The sequence below is a fragment of the Phaethon aethereus genome (genome assembly GCF_964289735.1).
Source record: "Phaethon aethereus genome assembly, chromosome: 3".
NCBI lineage: Eukaryota > Metazoa > Chordata > Aves > Phaethontiformes > Phaethontidae > Phaethon > Phaethon aethereus.
Window position 1 is genome coordinate 80,019,099 of NC_138576.1, and position 17,758 is coordinate 80,036,856.

General features: G+C 42.4%; 1 protein-coding gene across 2 annotated transcripts in view; it reads right to left on the reverse strand.

Annotated features, from left to right (window-relative positions):
• Positions 1 to 17,758, reverse strand: part of RPS6KA2 (ribosomal protein S6 kinase A2) — a gene marked incomplete at both ends in the record, with an annotated part of 314,704 nt that overhangs the window by 69,009 nt on the left and 227,937 nt on the right. For both annotated transcript variants that reach the window (XM_081998201.1, XM_081998202.1), the window contains 3 exons: positions 1,211 to 1,317; positions 5,556 to 5,635; positions 6,444 to 6,524. In XM_081998201.1, the coding sequence (XP_081854327.1) occupies positions 1,211 to 1,317; positions 5,556 to 5,635; positions 6,444 to 6,524 (268 nt within the window). The remainder of the gene's footprint in view (positions 1 to 1,210; positions 1,318 to 5,555; positions 5,636 to 6,443; positions 6,525 to 17,758) is intronic.

Sequence of the window (17,758 nt, forward strand, 5' to 3'; positions counted from 1 at the left end):
AAAGACTCTGGTTTTCTATTTTGGTTGCATAACCGGGCAAGACTGCAAATTTCAGTCAGCTGTGAAAGCGTCTTTAGCCCAAGCAACTGAGAGCCCTCGTTATGTACATTTGTATGAATTCATATAGTTCTACCACTGTTGCTGTTGTAGCCAAAACATAAAGATGAATTTATAGTTTAAATCACATTGTACAGTGTTGTAGATAAACAGTCTCCTTCCCTTCAACTTCTCACCTACAAAATCCACCTTGCATTACTCTTAGTCTTTTATTTTGTCCATGAGTGTGAAAGCAATAGCACTCCATTTTAAAGAGAGTGCTGCATATTTTTGAACTTCATGTCACAGCATGCCACTGTTGTTATATGGAAGTGTAAACAACAGCCAAGCAGACTGCTCTCAGTGGTCATCTTTTTTAAATGATCGTGACCATTACATTAAAAAGGCTGGTAACTTCGAAGTGTTGCAGCCTATTTTATTGGAGTTGGCACAGAAGATGCAGGCAAAGCACCAGGCAAGAGGAACGGAATAAAAACTATATTATGTCACTCCCTGTGACAGCACTGGGGGTGTCATGTAGTCTATTGATGTACTGCAAAGAAAAAAGAGAAAGGAAAATCCTCTATAGCACCACATTAGGAATAGAAAATAGCTGCAATTATAAGCAAGAATCATTTTTGGGAAAATATGTTGGATCATTAATAAAAGTGTTTTTAAGATTCTGATTATCATGTCTCTCATGAGCTAATACGCACACTAGTTTTCAGAGATGCTCATTTACTTTAAACAACGGCCACAACAAAACTGAACAATGCCACAACATTACATTGTATGAGCTGGAAGTGGAGTTGCTTTGAGCAGTTCGTACCACACCAAGGGGAAGGCCAGATTAAATGCTGCAAGTGGAGAACAACGCTTCTGAAGTCAAAGGCACAGGGATCTGAATCCCATGCTGAGATCACTCAGCAAACTGAAGGCCAGGCACACAGAGGCCACGTTTTACCGGAACAGAGTCAAAGTATTTGGCCTTATGCTAAAATTATATGATAGGAAGACCCTAATCCTGATGGTGAGGGTCTCGCATGTAGAGTCTTACATAGAAGAAGGAAGGCAGAACCTTTGGCACCTTTGGACTTACTAGCATGACAAGGAGCAGAAATGACCTAAAAGCTCACATACATATGTTTCAGTTCGCTCTTTCTCATTAACTTACTTTTCTGGTTTTAGATCCCTGTAAATAATTCCAAGACCATGGAGGTGGTCTAATGCCAAGGCCAGCTCAGCTAAGTAGAACTTGACATCCTCTTCTGTAAACATCACCTAGGGAGAAGGAAAAGAAGAACACTTCTATTTACTGGACAGCAGCGGGCTGGCTTGCATTAAACAGACATAGGGAAGGTATTGCCTAACTCGGGAACGCTGGAAGGGCCATCATATCAGGTTCAATTTTCCATAATTTGTCTGAGCTCACATTAACAATTCTTACCAGACTCTCCTCATAAAACAAAACCTGATCTGTTGAGTACTTCTGTTTCTTAAAACATGCTGCTCTCATTCTTCTGTTTGATCTGTTTAAATGACATCATGTAGCAATAATATGAATAAGGTTCTAATTCCTTAGCCTTTGGAAATGAAAAGCAAAATTCAATATGTTCAGTGCAGCCCTTTTTGCCTTCATCTCTCTTAATTTGCTAAAATCTTGGCATTTTGTTACCAAATTCCCACAAAATAATACAGGGTAAACTCTTTAGGGAAGTGAAATGTTTCAAAACTTGAGCAAAATACACAGCCTGAAAAGACTCAGAGATGATTTTAAACCCAGTGCATTGAGAATTCAAGGAATCTCAGTGCAGATGCCCTAAGCAATGATGTGTTGTCTAATATCCAGCCCCTGATGAGGTCTAAACTGAGGGCAGTTATTTCTGTAGCTGATACGGATACCGCTAACACTGAAAGCTCTGTTTTAGGTGGGAAGAAACTTCTGTAATCAAAAAACCACTAAGCTCAGAGAAACTCAGATGGCAAGAAACTCCTTTGGTTCAACTTTCATTATATCCCAGATGTTATGAATTTCTCTTTAATTAAATTTCAATATGTACAGCAATAATAATGCAAAAAGAGAAGCTGATATATTGGATACACAACTGTGAATACTATGTATGACAGAAGTAAAATGAGTCAGCTCAATACAAATTTACATGTCATACATAAATGTAAATATCTACAGTGGAAGTTGCCGAGCTTATTTTTAAAATTAAATCTCTGCTCTTGGAAAGGGGCAGTCACAATACCTCAGTGCTCTGAGTAGCTGCAGAAGGCTGAGAGCAAAAAGGGAGGATTCAGAGAACAGATATCACATAATTTAATTAAGAATATCACTGCAAAGGCTAGAAAGAAAAAAGATACAGAAGCAAAAACTCAGACTAAAAAGTTAATTGGTCTGAATGTAAAAATTGCATTAATTATCAAAATAAATTTAAATTATTTATAAGGTTTAAAATTAATAATGTAGGCAAGAGATGAAATCAATAGAATCAGGGACAATCTAATCTATAGAGATATACCTAGTTAAAGTCAGAGGTCTCAGAAAGACAGAGCAAGAGAGACATGCTTTGCATGCACACATGCTGTAGTATATGGGATCTGACTGAAAGTCTACTGAAATCAATACCGTTGGACCAAGTCCATAATTAACAAATTGCAAGCAGTACAAGTTTTCCTATAAAGTGTTCCCATATGATACCTTGCCACTAAACAGCTGCAAAGTATAGGTAGACAAGATGAGCTGCAAACACTGAAAAAAGAAGTACATAAAAGGACTGTCAAGTTAAAAGGACTCATTCTTGATAGTATAAAGCAGACAAGTCAGCAGATTACATTGGAAAAGCTTTGGGGAAAATGTTACGTTTTAAAGGAGTACAAAATCTGTTCTCTTTCACTTCCGAGTTCCCTGATTGTGCAAAACAGGTAACTGCCCTTTGTAGGCAAGAATCACTTTTAGTCTCTTCTCCCATGAAACCAGAGAGGCCCTTGCTCAGGCAGCACCCTCCCTCACCAACAAAGCCTGATCTCATGACAAACAGCAGAAGGATATTTTTATATTCTTTACTCTTTTTCCTCCTATTAAAAAATAACTGCTGCCATGTACTAAGTACTTATAAAAGTATCTTTACTCAGCAGTGTAATTAACCTGTTGCTAAAGTCTTCTCGCATTAGCAAACAAGCCTTGAAAGCAAATACTTGGGGTCCCAAGCTGTGGTGCTCACAGCAGCCTGCAGCATGTCAACAAACCAGGAATCGGATGGCAAAAAAAAACTAGGGAACTTTTCATGAAAGTACTGTTTCCACAGATTTTTTAGTCCATCAGTTACTCCCCAAACCAAGAACAGTGAACAGAGCTTCTCCTCAAGATGGCAATTTGAAAGGTCCCTTGTGGTGGGTTGACCCTGGCTGGATGCCAGGTGCCCACAAAAGCCGCTCTATTGCTCCCCTCCTCAGCTGTACAGGGGAAAGAAAATATAACAAAAGGCTTGTGGGTCGAAGTAAGGACAGGGAAAGATCATTCAGCAATTACCATCATGGGCAAAATGGACTCAACTTGGGGAAATTAATTTAATTTATTGCCAATCAAATCAAGAGTTGGGTAATGAGAGCTAAAACCAAATCTTAAAACACCTTCCCCCCACAACTCCCTTCTTCCCAGGCTCAACTTCACTCCCAAGTTCTCTACCTCCTCCCCACCAAGCGGTGCAGGAGGACGAGGAATGGGTGTTGCGGTCAGTTCATCACACATTGTCTCTGCCACTCCTTCCTCCTCAGGGGGAGGACTCCTCATACTCTTCCCCTGCTCCAGCATGGGGTCCCTCCCATGGGAGACAGTCCTCCGTGAACTTCTCCAGCGTGAGTCCTTCCCACAGGCTGCAGTTCTTCACAAACTGCTCCAGCCTGGGTCCCTTCCACCGGGTGCTGTCCTTCAAGGAACAGACGACTCCAGCCTGGGTCCCCCGCAGGGTCCCAAGTCCTGCCAGCAAACCTGCTCCAGCCTGGGCTCCTCTCTCCACAGGGCCACGGGTCCTGCCAGGAGCCTGCTCCAGCATGGGCTTCCCACGGGGTCACAGCCTCCTCCTCTGGCGTGGGGTCCTCCCTGGGCTGCAGGTGGAGATCTGCTCCAGCGTGGAGCTCCCTGGGCTGCAGGGGCACAGCCGGCCTCACCATGGTCTTCACCAGGGGCTGCCGGGGAACCTCTGCTCCGGCGCCTGGAGCCCCTCCTGCTGCTCTGACCTGGGTGTCTGCAGGGCTGCTCCTCTCACATAGTCTCACTCCTCTCTCTGGCTGCAATATCACAGGGATTTTTCCCCCTTCCTAAATATGTTACCCCAGAGGTGCTGCCACCATCGCTGATGGGCTCGGCCTTGGCCAGCGGCGGGTCCACCTTGCAGCCGGCTGGCACTGGCTCTATGGGACACAGGGGAAGCTTCTGGCAGCTTCTCACAGAAGCCACCCCTGCAGCCTCCCCGCTACCAAAACCTTGCCGTGCAAACCCCATACGTCCCTATTTTACCTTTAAAGATTGTGTGTTGGGTGTATGCTGGCACCCCTGTCCCCACAGCCAAGAAAGCGACGGGGGGCTGGGGAGGTCAAGTTGTTGACACAGAAGGCCGGGGCGCAGACAAGCCCACGGAGTGGCCGGGTGGCCGCGCCGGAGCCTCCCGTACTGCCCGCAGGCCCTCGCCGAGGCTACATGCAGGACGAGGCCCTGCCTGACATGGCGCAGACAGCTGGCCTGAGGAGGTATTTGGAGAGGCAGGTAAGTGCTAAATGAACCTAGAAAGCCTTCTGCTGCCGCTCTCTACAGACATTAGCGAGACTCCCGTTTGGACTGTTTCCTGGCTGCCTTTTTCTCCAGCAGAAGCACCTCTCCAGGGCAGGACAGGGAAGGGACGGGAGCCCAGGGAGGTGGTGGAAGCAGCAGTGGCCCAGGGCAGGCCAGAGGACAGCAGGCGAGGGCTGTGGCACCAACCTCCGTGCCCTGGGGCGGAACGTGGCCTCCGTGCTCCAGCAGCTGCTACAGGAGACGGGTCTTTGACACCCCGCTGCCTTGCTGCAGGGGCTGGCCCCTGACCTTCAGCCATGTCTTCTTTCTGCTGGCAGCAGTTGTGTTTTTCCAGCGGTTCTGTGCCCGTGTTCGGGGCAAAATGTATTGGGGATCGATTTCTCCGACTGTTGCTCATCACATCCAAGATATATTCTGTGAGCAATGAGTCTGGGACTGTTTTGCTATGGGAATGGCTTAGCAGTGGTGCAGTTTTCTACAACTGCTATGCTTACATGCTATCTGCTGCGTTAACTATGGCATAATTCAAATACAATTATTAAGAACATACTTAAAGATGCAAGATGATACAAATATATCTATATATCTCTCTCTATATCTCTCTATATCTCTCTATCTATCTCAGGGATATTCTCAAGGCCATTTTTTATTCCCACCAACTTCATCTGAGTTCTTGAAATCCAGGAGAATCTTTAATTTCTAAAGTTAAAATCTATCAGCTTACCTCTTTGGAGAGTCTTGTGAAAAGGTCCCCTCCCCGCAGGAAATCTAGTATTAGATACAACTTGCCCTCTGTTTGAAATGCTGCATAAGAAAAGGATGAAAATGTTGTTAAGTTTGAATGAAGATAAAGTCTCTAAAGAATTAATCTTGTTGACCAGCAGTGTATCATTCATGCCGTTAGCTTTCCTGTCATTTCAGCACTTTGAGAACAGAAAAAATTAAATTCTGTAGAGAATTAAGCAATTGAGCTTCAGCTATGGGAAAAAATGGTATGAGTTGAGAGACAACAGTGTATTACTAATATATTCTTTGCCATGCTAAGCACCTATGAATTAATGTTGCTTTCTATTGCACAAGGTACCAGAAGTCACCGAAGGCTAGATATGCCGAGAAGCCCTCAGGTTTTCTTGAGAGGAGAGCCCGCACTATCCAAAATGTCCTCAGAAGACCTTTTACAGTAATAATGGGGTTCCTCAGGGAGCTGGTGAGATGGAGGAGAAAGGCAGCTCCAGCAAGACACCACATTCATATACACACATATGCAAATTTGGTCTGGTGCTGAATATTAAAAATAGTTTTTATTTAGATTCTCTGTTTTTTTAAATGATACCTGACAGCAGGTGAGGAGGTTGGCAGATGTATACTCACCAGCACAATCTATCATATTAGACTTTATGACAAATGTATTTTGATGGACGAATGGCTAAAACCTACTTTTTCTGAAATTCTGCTTTAGCACAAATGAAGAATTTCACACAGGTAGCCTGTATGATTTTGTTAAGAGACAGAGCCATAAGTAGGCAGGGGGTATCTGTATGAAAGAACACATCTAGTTACAATTCCCCAACCAATTTAAGAACAAACATGAATTATATTTTATTATAGTTACCATAATGAAGCTTGACTATGAAAGGATGATTCACTTCTGCCAAAATATCTCTCTCCATTTTTGATCGTACTCGATCCCGAACTATAAAGAAAGAGCAATAAGAAAAGCAACATATTAAGAGGAAGCATGGTCATGGGATATAGTACTGGAATGAGGTTCAGGTAATGTGGATTCAACTTCTCACTCTGCTGATGGCTTGTGGTGTGACCTTTGGCAAATCATGCCACACTCTAGCATCTCCTTTTTCTGTCTGTGTTGTCTATGCAAAAAGTAAGTTCTTTAGGAAGGTGCTGTGTCTTCCTCTGCAGAGAACTGCCCTAACTAAAAGCACTACAATATTACAAACAACAGGAAGGTGATTATGATTTACAGAAGAGGATGTTACTGTGAAAATTAAAACTATATAAAACTAATAACTCTATCTCATTTAAGATTAAACAGAATGTACCAGTGCCAGAGCTCATTAGCTTAACCTTGTGCAAATTAACTTTTTGTATTGTGCTGATGTTAACAGCGTTTATGAGATATAATTGAATAGCATTCTCTGGAAGTGATTTATATACAATATTTTAAGCTTCCAATAAGCCACCCAAACAATCAGCAATGAAGAAAAAAGGCTGATTAGAGTTAGTAAAAACCTATTTTTATATGTAGTGATAAATTATTGTGTGATAGCTGTGAGAAAAATACTTTGTGGTTGAAATGAATGAAGAATAAGAGAAAAAATAGTAACAGAGGTGAGCTGGGTTCAAACTACTCAAAACTGATGCTGAAGATTTCATAGCAACACATTTAGCAGAATGTTCAGACACTGAGGAGGATTCAAGTCCCCACATTAACCAGGTCTTGATCTTACAGATTCATTTTTCAGTGAATCACAATTTTACTAATTCCATAATGAAAGCAGTGAAATTTTCCTCCTTTCTCTGCGTTACACAATGCCAATATGCTTTTCAGCTGAATGCATCTACAAGGAATGTTATGAGGCTATTTTAGGTGGTAAAGCCTGAGATCTCAGTGAGGTTCTGTCATCGCCTGCATGTGTTGTGGATCTGCTGAGAAGCTGAGTACTCTCAGCATCCAAGTAATGAACATACAACAATGAAACCACATATTCTCTTGCTGTACTTCAAAAATTGATGCACAGAACTAGGTCCAAAACAGCTGTTCTGAAAACCTTAAACAGGAGTGGAGGAACATTTGGATTTCTTGCTATTTTAATGCTTTACCTTGGTCAATAGTGACATAAGATTTACTAGCTCACTCAAGCTACCTCGTGGCTAAAGAATCAAAACAAAAGGCATCTCAGAATCTTATCTCACGGTAAAAACCACACATCATACACTCACAAAATGCTTAACCTATGCGAAGGCAGAGCATTTCTCATGCTGTAGATCAGCAATGCTCCCAGGCAGGGAATCTTATTGGAGAGGTGGGCATGCTGAATGCTCTTATGCGGGGTGTTTCCCATTAAGCTCAGTCAGCCTGAGACAGCACCTCTCCGCACGTGCACCGCCCCCATCATTCCAACTTCCGAATGGGCAAAGGCACAGCTGTGAAGCCAAGGCGCGTTGCTGAAACCCCTTGCCCTGCTCGCTGCCCTCATGGCCACCGCTGTGGCGGTTACAGGCTGTGGAGCTGTCAGGCTGCCACGTCACCCTCCTCCCCACATGTATACAGCAACATTGAAGAAAAGGCTACGTCACCACAGAAGACAACCTCATTCTCCAGAGTCATGGCCCCATAACCCCCTGAACCTAGTCTCCTCCAAAGCTGCTCTAATCACCACCTTCATAGTGGTTGCTAAAAAAGGTAAGTGGAACTTGTAATCAGGATTACAGCTTGGCACGCGAGTTGGTGACCTGCCCTCCCCGTCTTCCAGCACCAAATACTGCCCGATTTAAACGCTCTGAGGGCAAAAGCTATATAGGCCCAGATGTAGTCCTACCACCAAAGAACATATTAATCATATTCTTTAGAAAGGCAAATCAACTTGCTTGCTTTACTTTATTTTTCTTACCTTATCACTTACATATGCCTAGGCTGTGCCTGATTTTAACCTCCAAAGCAGCCTCCCTAGAGATATCTACCCGCTTGCAGCACTTTACACACCACAGGGCACTGTCAGAGTTAGCTATTGTACAATATGGTGCACATCCACTATCAGGATATTTAATAAATATGCAAGGTTAAATCCCTTCTCCTTTGTTGTTTATTATGAATTCTGTCCTGGCAGGAGGGAAGGTTTCTTTTCTCTTATTCCAGATACACATGGAAATAGGGATCCCCTTGCTCTTCCTCCCTCTTGTATTTTTGGGACATTCTTTGGCAACACGGGTCTGCATCAGGAAAGCTGTTAAGAAGAGATAGCACTTTGACATAACATTTCAACAGCATGAGGCTCTGGCTCCGTCTGACTCCTCTGTCATGTCCCAGGTACGGTGAGTGGGAAAGTACCTCTTTTCTGCACTTTGGGGATTATTTTCTAATATTCAGTGGCCCCAGCCTGCTCCGCTGAAGGAGTCTCCCTTCTAGTTCTTACATCCTGGCAGTCAGATAATTAGATTAATTTGCTCAAGCATGACCTGAATTCGTTCTGGCTGCTTATTCAGCCTGCTAGATCCTGGCTTTGGAGGGATTTCTCCAGCAGCATGGGGAGAGATAGACAGGGTCTGAATAGCTGCTGCAGTGCCAGGGATGATGAGGCCTGAACATTAAAGATGTTTACTTCTACGCAGGTGACAAGCAAACATGCGTGTCTTTGCTTAGTCTCATTTGGGGATCAGTGAACATGTATCACCATTAATTTCTCCATTCGTTTCCAAAATGCCTGGATCTCTGATGAGGACCTGTTTCTATGGATTTGTTTGTAAGTGAATCCCTTTTCTCTGACGGTCTTACCAAAGAGCTGCAACAACAGCACTGGAGCTCAGTAGGCTCAGGGAAGATGACGGAGGGGCTGAGCTCAGTGCAGGGCTGGGCTCTCCCTGGCACAGGTACCTGCCTGGTGCTGTGGAACAGCCTCTCCTGCCCACCCCTTGGTAATGACAGGCGATGTACACCAAAGGCACAGAGGGAAGTGCGAATAACTCGGCTCCCTCATCCTCATTTTGACCGCTTGCAGGGACCTCAGTGCAGCATGCAGGAGGCTTGGGCAGGTAATGCTTATACCAGATGTTTACCTAGATGAGTAAAATCCTCATTGGAAATAGCACTCACCTGCTCAAATTCTGCCTTTTCTAACTCAGTACTGAATTTGGTTCTAAAGGTGGGGCTTGCCACTTATCTTTAAATTACACATCCGACAGAGGCAGAGAACATAATCTGGAGCAATGAGCACAAAGTCATGAAGATTGTTTGCTTGACCGTGGATAAATTAGCTACCCCTGAAATAATACCTGGTGTCACGAGACAGAAGAGATCAGACTGGTGGAGCCTGTAACAGTGGAGGAAACACCTGCTACCCTGAAATAAAAACAAATCCCATTTCCAGGTATTAATGTGGTACGAAAGAGAAGTGGGAGGCAGCTGAGGATACATGCAAATAAATAGAGCTTATCCACTTCTGTCTGTCTAGCTCTGAACATCAAAGAGGAGTATGTTACTGCTTACTTTATTTAACACTGCATGTTTAAGGAGAGGGTTTTTTTTTAAGGTATGAATTTTTAATTATTAGACTGTTTTAATTTTAATAATTATTAAGTACAGAAAGGAAAGGGGAAAAATATATTCAGACCATCTTCCGACGAGAGAAAAAAAGTTCCTTATCAATAACGGACTAGCTGTGTATTTTCTGAATAAGAAAATAAAATCCTAATCCTGCTTTCCTCTCTGAAGCTCTCATGATATCAACTTTGGTTGAGATTAGAAATTGAATTTCAGCCAATGAACTTCTTGTCCATATGTCTCACTTAAAAACTAAGAGTCAGTGCATCTCTAGCTATGTACACTGTTAAGTAACGATGATCTAGGGACATCCCTTGATGTACATGCAATGACACTGTACCAGTTCAGCAGGATGCCGAGCCAACCAAATGAGAACTTTTATTAGTGAAACCATAGCCTACAGGAGCTGTGAAGGGAAAGGAAGAGTTTATAGAAGAGACACTAATTTATTCACTGCAATACTGATTAAAATTTATAGCTAATTCACCATAAGGGTGAATAAGTAACTTGTCATATATCTAGTAACTGGATAGCTGAGCTGAAGTCACAGCTCCATGAAGTTAAACATCGTTCAGACACTGGTTTCAGTGGAGCCAGAGTATTGCTTCTGGGATGTCCTTGGCCAAAGAATAACTTCCAGACATTTCTATTTACTAGTACCCTTCTAACTGCTGCCCAAAGTAATTCTTAGTTCTACTAGAAGAAAATTATCCTGAAGCTATCTTCTAAATTTGTGTGTAATACTTTGCTGGTTTTTTCACTGTCTTCAGACTTACCTGGAGTAAATGTTGATGTTTCTTCTTTGGGACAAGTGATTTTCAATTTAACTTGCAGTGCAGTTTTGGTTTTTGCATATAGATTTGGTGTTACAAGGCATGAGGGTTTTACCTACAGTCTTGTACAAGCTAACACATACATCAAGTTTAAATTGGTATTAATTCAATTTTCGAGTATCAAATAAATATGAAATAGCTTTTCCTTCTGCCCTCCTCCCGGGGCTGAAAGCCCCCGGTGCGCTGCATGTGTCCCACACCACCCTTCCCTTGGTGCCAGCTGGATCCTGTCAGGGCACAGACACTTTAAGTTAGTGCTCCTGTGACTGATACCGTTTTCCACTTACAGCTTTCCTCTTTAAAAGGTTTTTGTAGAGAAAGATCCAGCAAGGGAGTGATAGATTCTGACTCCCTCCACGGGTGCTGAACTTGGGTGTTGCTCCCACTTCTGTTGGTGAACAGCACAGGCAGCCAGAGTCTCATGGGTGAAATATTTTCTGTACATGTTAGCTGAGGTCCAGCTAAATTCTCTTTTGCTCATGACCACAGTCATTCGTGTGTTCATGCCCTGTGAACGTCTCTGACTTACTGATGCAGCCTTCCAAATGAAAGCAAAGAACTTGGATGCTCCAATACACTTCTAGAAATAATTAAATGATCTCTAGCCTAAATTCTGTTTTAAAAAGGGGATGGAGATGTATTTTGTGAGCTCTGCAAGGTCTCTAAAGCTGAAGATGGTTCTACCACTCCTCAATAGCACTAAAGTGACAACTCTTATTTTTCGTAAGTTGGTGTTAGGTGCATAGGTCCTTTTATAACTCTAGTTACAGTGTGATACCTGCTGGTTGCCTTGAGGCACAGGAGCCTGGTCCCTCCCTAGAGTCCTCTGGAGGTGGATCAGGCAAGACCTGCTGCTCTGGCTGCCTCTCTGAGTGTGCCAGTCTCTCTCCACCAATTTTGGAGGCAAGCTTCTCAGTGTCACCAGGCTGGAACTGGCAACTGAAAGCTTAATTTATTTCTTTTTTAAACTAGGAATAGGTTGTCAGATGATAGGTTTGGTGCCCCAGTGACTTGTCCTCATGGCCTTTTGTCCTTTTTTGACAATTTTACCCAAAGTGCTGCTTAATCCCCTGACCTGCAACACCAGGGAGAGAAACGCCACTGTGTGTCTGACACCAGCGACTGCCCCTCACAGAAAGCTGTTCTTGCAGGAAGATACATACAGAAAATATATTAATAATGTCAAAGGTTTCACAATCTGCTCAGAGATGTTTGGCAAAAAGTATTATTGATTATAAATTATTTGCCCATCCCTACTTTTCAAAATGACCTTTTGATAAGGAATGTCCCTGCTCAGCCAGGAGCGGAGCGCTAATTAATTAACAAAGCAAGAACAGGGGGACTTAGAAACTATGTTAACTGGAGTAAATCACCACTGAAAAATATTGGTAGCAGGAGAAATAAATCCGTGAATAAAACCATGGATTTAAATTTTACCCATTACCCTCCTCACTTCCCTAAAACTCAGCACGGTGCGTAAGTGGAAAACCAGCAAAATATAACTCAGACTCAGGCACACACAACTCAATTTCAAATTCTTCACGCAGCACTGGTACATGATAGTGATATATAAAATGGAATATACACATGAAACTATCTGCAACATCCTTTTCAATTCTATTTCTGTTATTTTAATCTGTTTTTAATGCTGGCTGTTGTAGACAAAAGCAGAGAGCTAGATTCTAATTTCAAATCCACACTATGTATGTCTGGAAGACAAAGTACTTATGTGGTGACTAATTACCCGAGATATGGAGAAATACAGGCGTTCCAAAAAAGATCATAATCTGGCTTCAGTGATTCTGCTTGGAAATACTATTTGCATTACTGTGTTGCTGATCCACACAGTATTATACTCAGATCTGCTAAAGAGCAGCCTTTCATGTTGTACCTTATCAACAGAGCATTATAACAACACAAAGGAAAACAGAAAAGTGCCCTGTTGACACCTGAATGTAGAAGTATACCAATAATGTCACATAGGGATTTTACGTGCATTTCTTTTGAAATGCATGTAATTTTGTGAAGGTTATTTTTCTGGAAGAAAGATCCTTTACACCCCCAAATATAAAACCTTTTAGAAATGGGGAAAGAGCTGTTAAAAAACAGAGCTTTACCACTCAGCCCTAGAGCTGCTGCGGCAAAGGAGAAAAACAGATTCACAGAGCAGGAGACACTTCTTTGTAGAAGGACGCTCTGAAAAATCAATACGAACGCAGACTGTTTTTAGGAGTCCAGGGTCTGGTGGAGGTCCTTTTAGCTCCCCCTCCCATACTTTTTCTTCCCCTTTTACATGAAACAACACATTCAGCTTTAAAGAAATCAAAGACTTTCCTTTGATTTGTTGTGGGGTTTTTTTTGTTTCGTTTTGGTGTTGTTTTGTTTTTTAAGTAGCTTGGATGCTTCGATGTTGAGATTTGGAATGACAGATGTCTCTAAATTAATCCTAAACTTTTAATAGCGAGCTTCCATTTATATTATTTATCACCTACTCATTCTCTCAAAATGTTTGGAAAAGTTAATTAAATCTCACAATATCCCTCTGAAGTACATCCGCTCAATTTTCCAGCAAGGAGAATGAAAGGACAGATTGATGAAGTCTAATGCTACACAAAAAGAAAAGTCCTATGGGAGTTGTCAGGAGCAAACACAGGTTTCTAGGACATACTAAGTCTGCTGAAAACAAATCCTCAGGGTGGTGACCTGAGCTCTCCCCGCGTTTTCCTGACACCCTTGCCCAGCGAGGAGCAGCCTGCAGAGGTTCTGACCCATGGTCTGAGCCGTGCGGGAGCTGCTCGGTGGGCTCCCTCCTGCCCGGTGGAGCCTCTGGTGACTTGTGACCTCCCACCTCTTCCCTACTGGGACACCAACTTGCATCTTTCTCCCTGGCCAAAAAATCCCCCAGATGCAGCAGGAGCTTAAGTGTGTTTTAGATTTTTGGTTGAAATTAGCCAGTAGGTTCAACCCTATCATTAGAGCAGTACTGACCGACAGACGTGCTGGATGATCATATAAATCTCGTGTCCTTACGCAGAGGTGAAATTTCAACTTTTATGTGTTTTTAAACAGAACGGGACCAACTGAATATACACAGATGTGCTTGTGCACAGCTTCCCGGTGAACACATTCCCCGCTAAGGTCTGCGAGCTGCAGATATGCAACGATATCCAATAAGCCAAATACTTCGGTGATATACAACACCAACAACATCGGAATTACACCCCTCACATTCGTATGTATCAGTTCTAACTAGCATTGTTAAAAACAAACTGAATAAATTGCTCAATGAAGAGCAGAGAAAGCTGCCAGTTGCTAGCATGGGACTTCCTCCAAAAAGCCAAAACCTACAGCTGGAAATACATCTGTCCACAACTTGTGCAAAACTGAAAGCCTTCAACACCTCTGCATTGCTGCACCTGGGTCATCTTTTTTTTGAGGTAGAGCATATGTTTTATATAAATTTATTTACCCTGGTGGATGCGATATCCTGACAAATGATCCATGAAGTGATATATTTGTTTCTTGAATTCTGCTGTAACCTACTCCTATTTTTTTATTATATTTACTTCAGTTGAACAGATGTATAATAATTATTATTATCACTATTGCAAGCAATAGCAACAATTTCAGTATTAACTCTTACTGACAGGCAATAACTACCTATGCTCTAGAAACAGGCATAATTTCAAAATGACAAATGACTAAGAGGGCTGGCCTTCGAATTCAGAGGTCCCAGTAAACACCATTCATCAGCAGCTCTGATGCCCTGCTGCAGCGCTGGCTAACTCGCATGCAGCTGCGCAGGAGAGGCAGCACTGAGCCGAATGTTTCCTACCTGTGGGGCATTCCAGTATTAAATGAGCGTGTTGCGATGTTGCTAAGTCAACAGGAGCAATGAAGAAATTGTTTTTCTCTTGTCCTGCTTGAGATGGAGATGATCCAGACGTCCAGGAACTGCTGGGTCTCTCAAGGTAATGAGTTTCATCGCTTGCCTTTTAAGCTTGAAGCCTAGCGCAGTTTAATCAACTGTTGCTGCTCTTTGCTCTTAAAACACACCTGTTTTGTGGGTTTTAGAGGCAGGGCTGAATAAAATTTGTGGATTACTGTACTCTGGAAGTGTGAAAACTGCCTGTGCTTTGGTATTCACCACAAGTATGTTCTGCAGCATATCACCGAAGGCAAAAATACAGCTTTTGTGATTGAAAAGTACTGGGAGTGACCACTGGCTGAGCAGTGAAAATGCAAAGAACTCTTATGCCAGCCTTCGACAGAAATTTTTTTTTCCCCTTTACTTAGTCTTTCGGGGCCCAAAAAGCCAGTTGTACTGAAAAGGAACTTTCTTCTCCTTCAGGATCTTTGAGCAACTGCTAATTCACTTGCAGAGCCTGGCAGAGGTGGAAGGGGGTGAGAGTGGTGCTGGAGCTCCCCAGGGAGCTCCTTGGGACACTAACTCAGGGCAAAGTGCCCCTTGCCCGAGAGTGATTTAAAGCCCACCCACCCAAGTCCCTTCTGTTTTATTATATAAGCCCCTAATATTTTGTTTAATGGCATGGTGTGGAACCTTCCACCTGGTCCAGTTGGGATGTTCATGGACAGTCCAACAACTTTTTATATAATATTAAGTGAGAATTCCTGGAAGTAGCAGAAATGTGGTATTATCCCTCTGTGGAGAATGTATGTACTGGGATGCTGTCATTTGCCGCCAGGGCAGTTTTGCTCATAGGCTGAACTAATCCTGGTAAATGTTTGCTGTAGAGCTGCTTGAAACTTGTAATTTTGGACATTTTCAAAGATGTTTTTGCTGTGGCTTTTGTTCTGAATTGGAACAAAAAGCATAAATTCAGCAAGTTTTGACAAAATTAAATTGCAAAAAATTGTTTTGGGTGCATCAAAGTACCGTTTTGTTAAGGGTTTTAATTTATTTTTGATCTATTATTTCTTAAATGCTAATTATAATATACAAGTATAAAATAATTTTTAAAAAGATATACAGTCAAACCAAAGTATTCTGCTGAAATGCTTACTATCAGTATTTTTTCAAGCAAAATTTCACTCAACAGACTTGTTCCTTTGGATAGATACTCTGCCAGAAAAGGTATGCTGAATCTTTTCTTTATCAACTGTAATGCACGTTCAGAAGAAGATGGAATAATAAAAAAGAGGATTTATGGGTGCTTTGGGAAAAATAGGTTCACTGAGCCCACCAGAAACTTTAAAACGAAAAACCCAACCCCATGTCTTCCAAACTGTAGGGTAATCATACAAAAGTATGAAGTAATATTTTTGTGAAAGCGGTTTGACAGCTTAGTTCTCATGTGGGTAATGCAAGGCTGTGGCTGGACAGTGAGAAGTGCATTTCTCAGAAGGGAGGGTTTGGACACGGACCACCAGACAAATGTTAACATTCGCCCCGAGCTACGCAGCAGCCCTGGCCACAACTGCAGTAGGCTGACTTCTCAACTCTAAACACTTCTTCCATTAGGCTGCTTGGACGTGGGAAACACAGGGCCAAGCCAATCTGACTTGCTACAATGTTTTGGACAAACATTTTAGTTACTGAATTCCAAATATTTTGGTTTGTTGAAATGAGTAACTAGTATATTTAAGGCATCACTGAGGAAGCTGGGACAGTGGCTTTTCATCCAAAACCAAGGACACTCCATTGATTTAGGAGATATAAAGCCCTGAGATAGCTTCAGTTCGTAAACCATGCAGGACGAGGTTTATCAGGTTGCCTGCAGCCCTCTGAACTACTTTCACACAAAATAGATGGGAATTTAGAACTTAAATATTTCAGGAAAATTGCAGCGTTTAGTGTCAACATTCAGGCAAACCAAACCTTTGCTTTGCCCAGGCCCTGACCATGCTACACAGACATGCTTAATATAACTCTGTTGATATGTTTGCCTCATAAAAATAAATGAGCATCTGCGAGACGGCTGTCTGTCACTGAAGAAACTTCCAGTCCCATCAGCAAGGAGGGTGTGAAGTCAAGGCAAGGTCATTTCCTAAATTAGAATGTAAGGAAAAGCCTGGTCTCGTGTCATTACCGACACACTAACTAAAGCTTTGGAATCAGCAAGCGTTGGCCACACAAACAAGAAAAAAAAAGGCTGATCCAGTGTTTTCTCCTGTGAAAAGAGAAACACAGCGCTCAAACAATCCCAAATTATTTTTCAGCCCGGACTCCGCTACCGTATAGGGAGCCTTGTGGAAGAGATGACTAAGTTCAGAGAGTCTACGGGTGAAATCATCTCCCTAAAGCAGTCAGTAGTAAAACCGCTGTTGAAATTGATAGGATCTCACCATCTACATCTCAGTCCCTGTATACAATTCCGAAAATATATGTAGCTGCTTGAACTCTGAAAGAATACCTCACTGAAGAGGAAACCTTCCTTTTTCCTATGTCACTGGGTAACTGCCAAGAGCTAAACACAAACCTTACTAAGCAATGAATAAAGGGAGACAGGAGGAGAGCAGATAAATATTTAAAGGACATAAACATGAAGGACAGAAAAGAATTATTTATCAAAATAAAAGGAGAAGGGGGAATATAAATAGGAGGAGGTAACTGAAACAGAAAAAGAGGAAATTCAGGCTGTCGGGCAAAACCGTAACCAAATGAACCCCTATGGAGCAGAGTCAAGGGTTGGGATTGGAGCTGCATCACTTGGCACATTTTAAAACAAAACTGAACAGAAAAAGTTAAATAACGATTTAGTAAGAAACGAGCCTGCTCTGCCTGGAGGGCAACGAGATTGCATCTTCTACTACGTGCTACTTCAATGCAGTGACTCCACCTCAATAAAGTACACT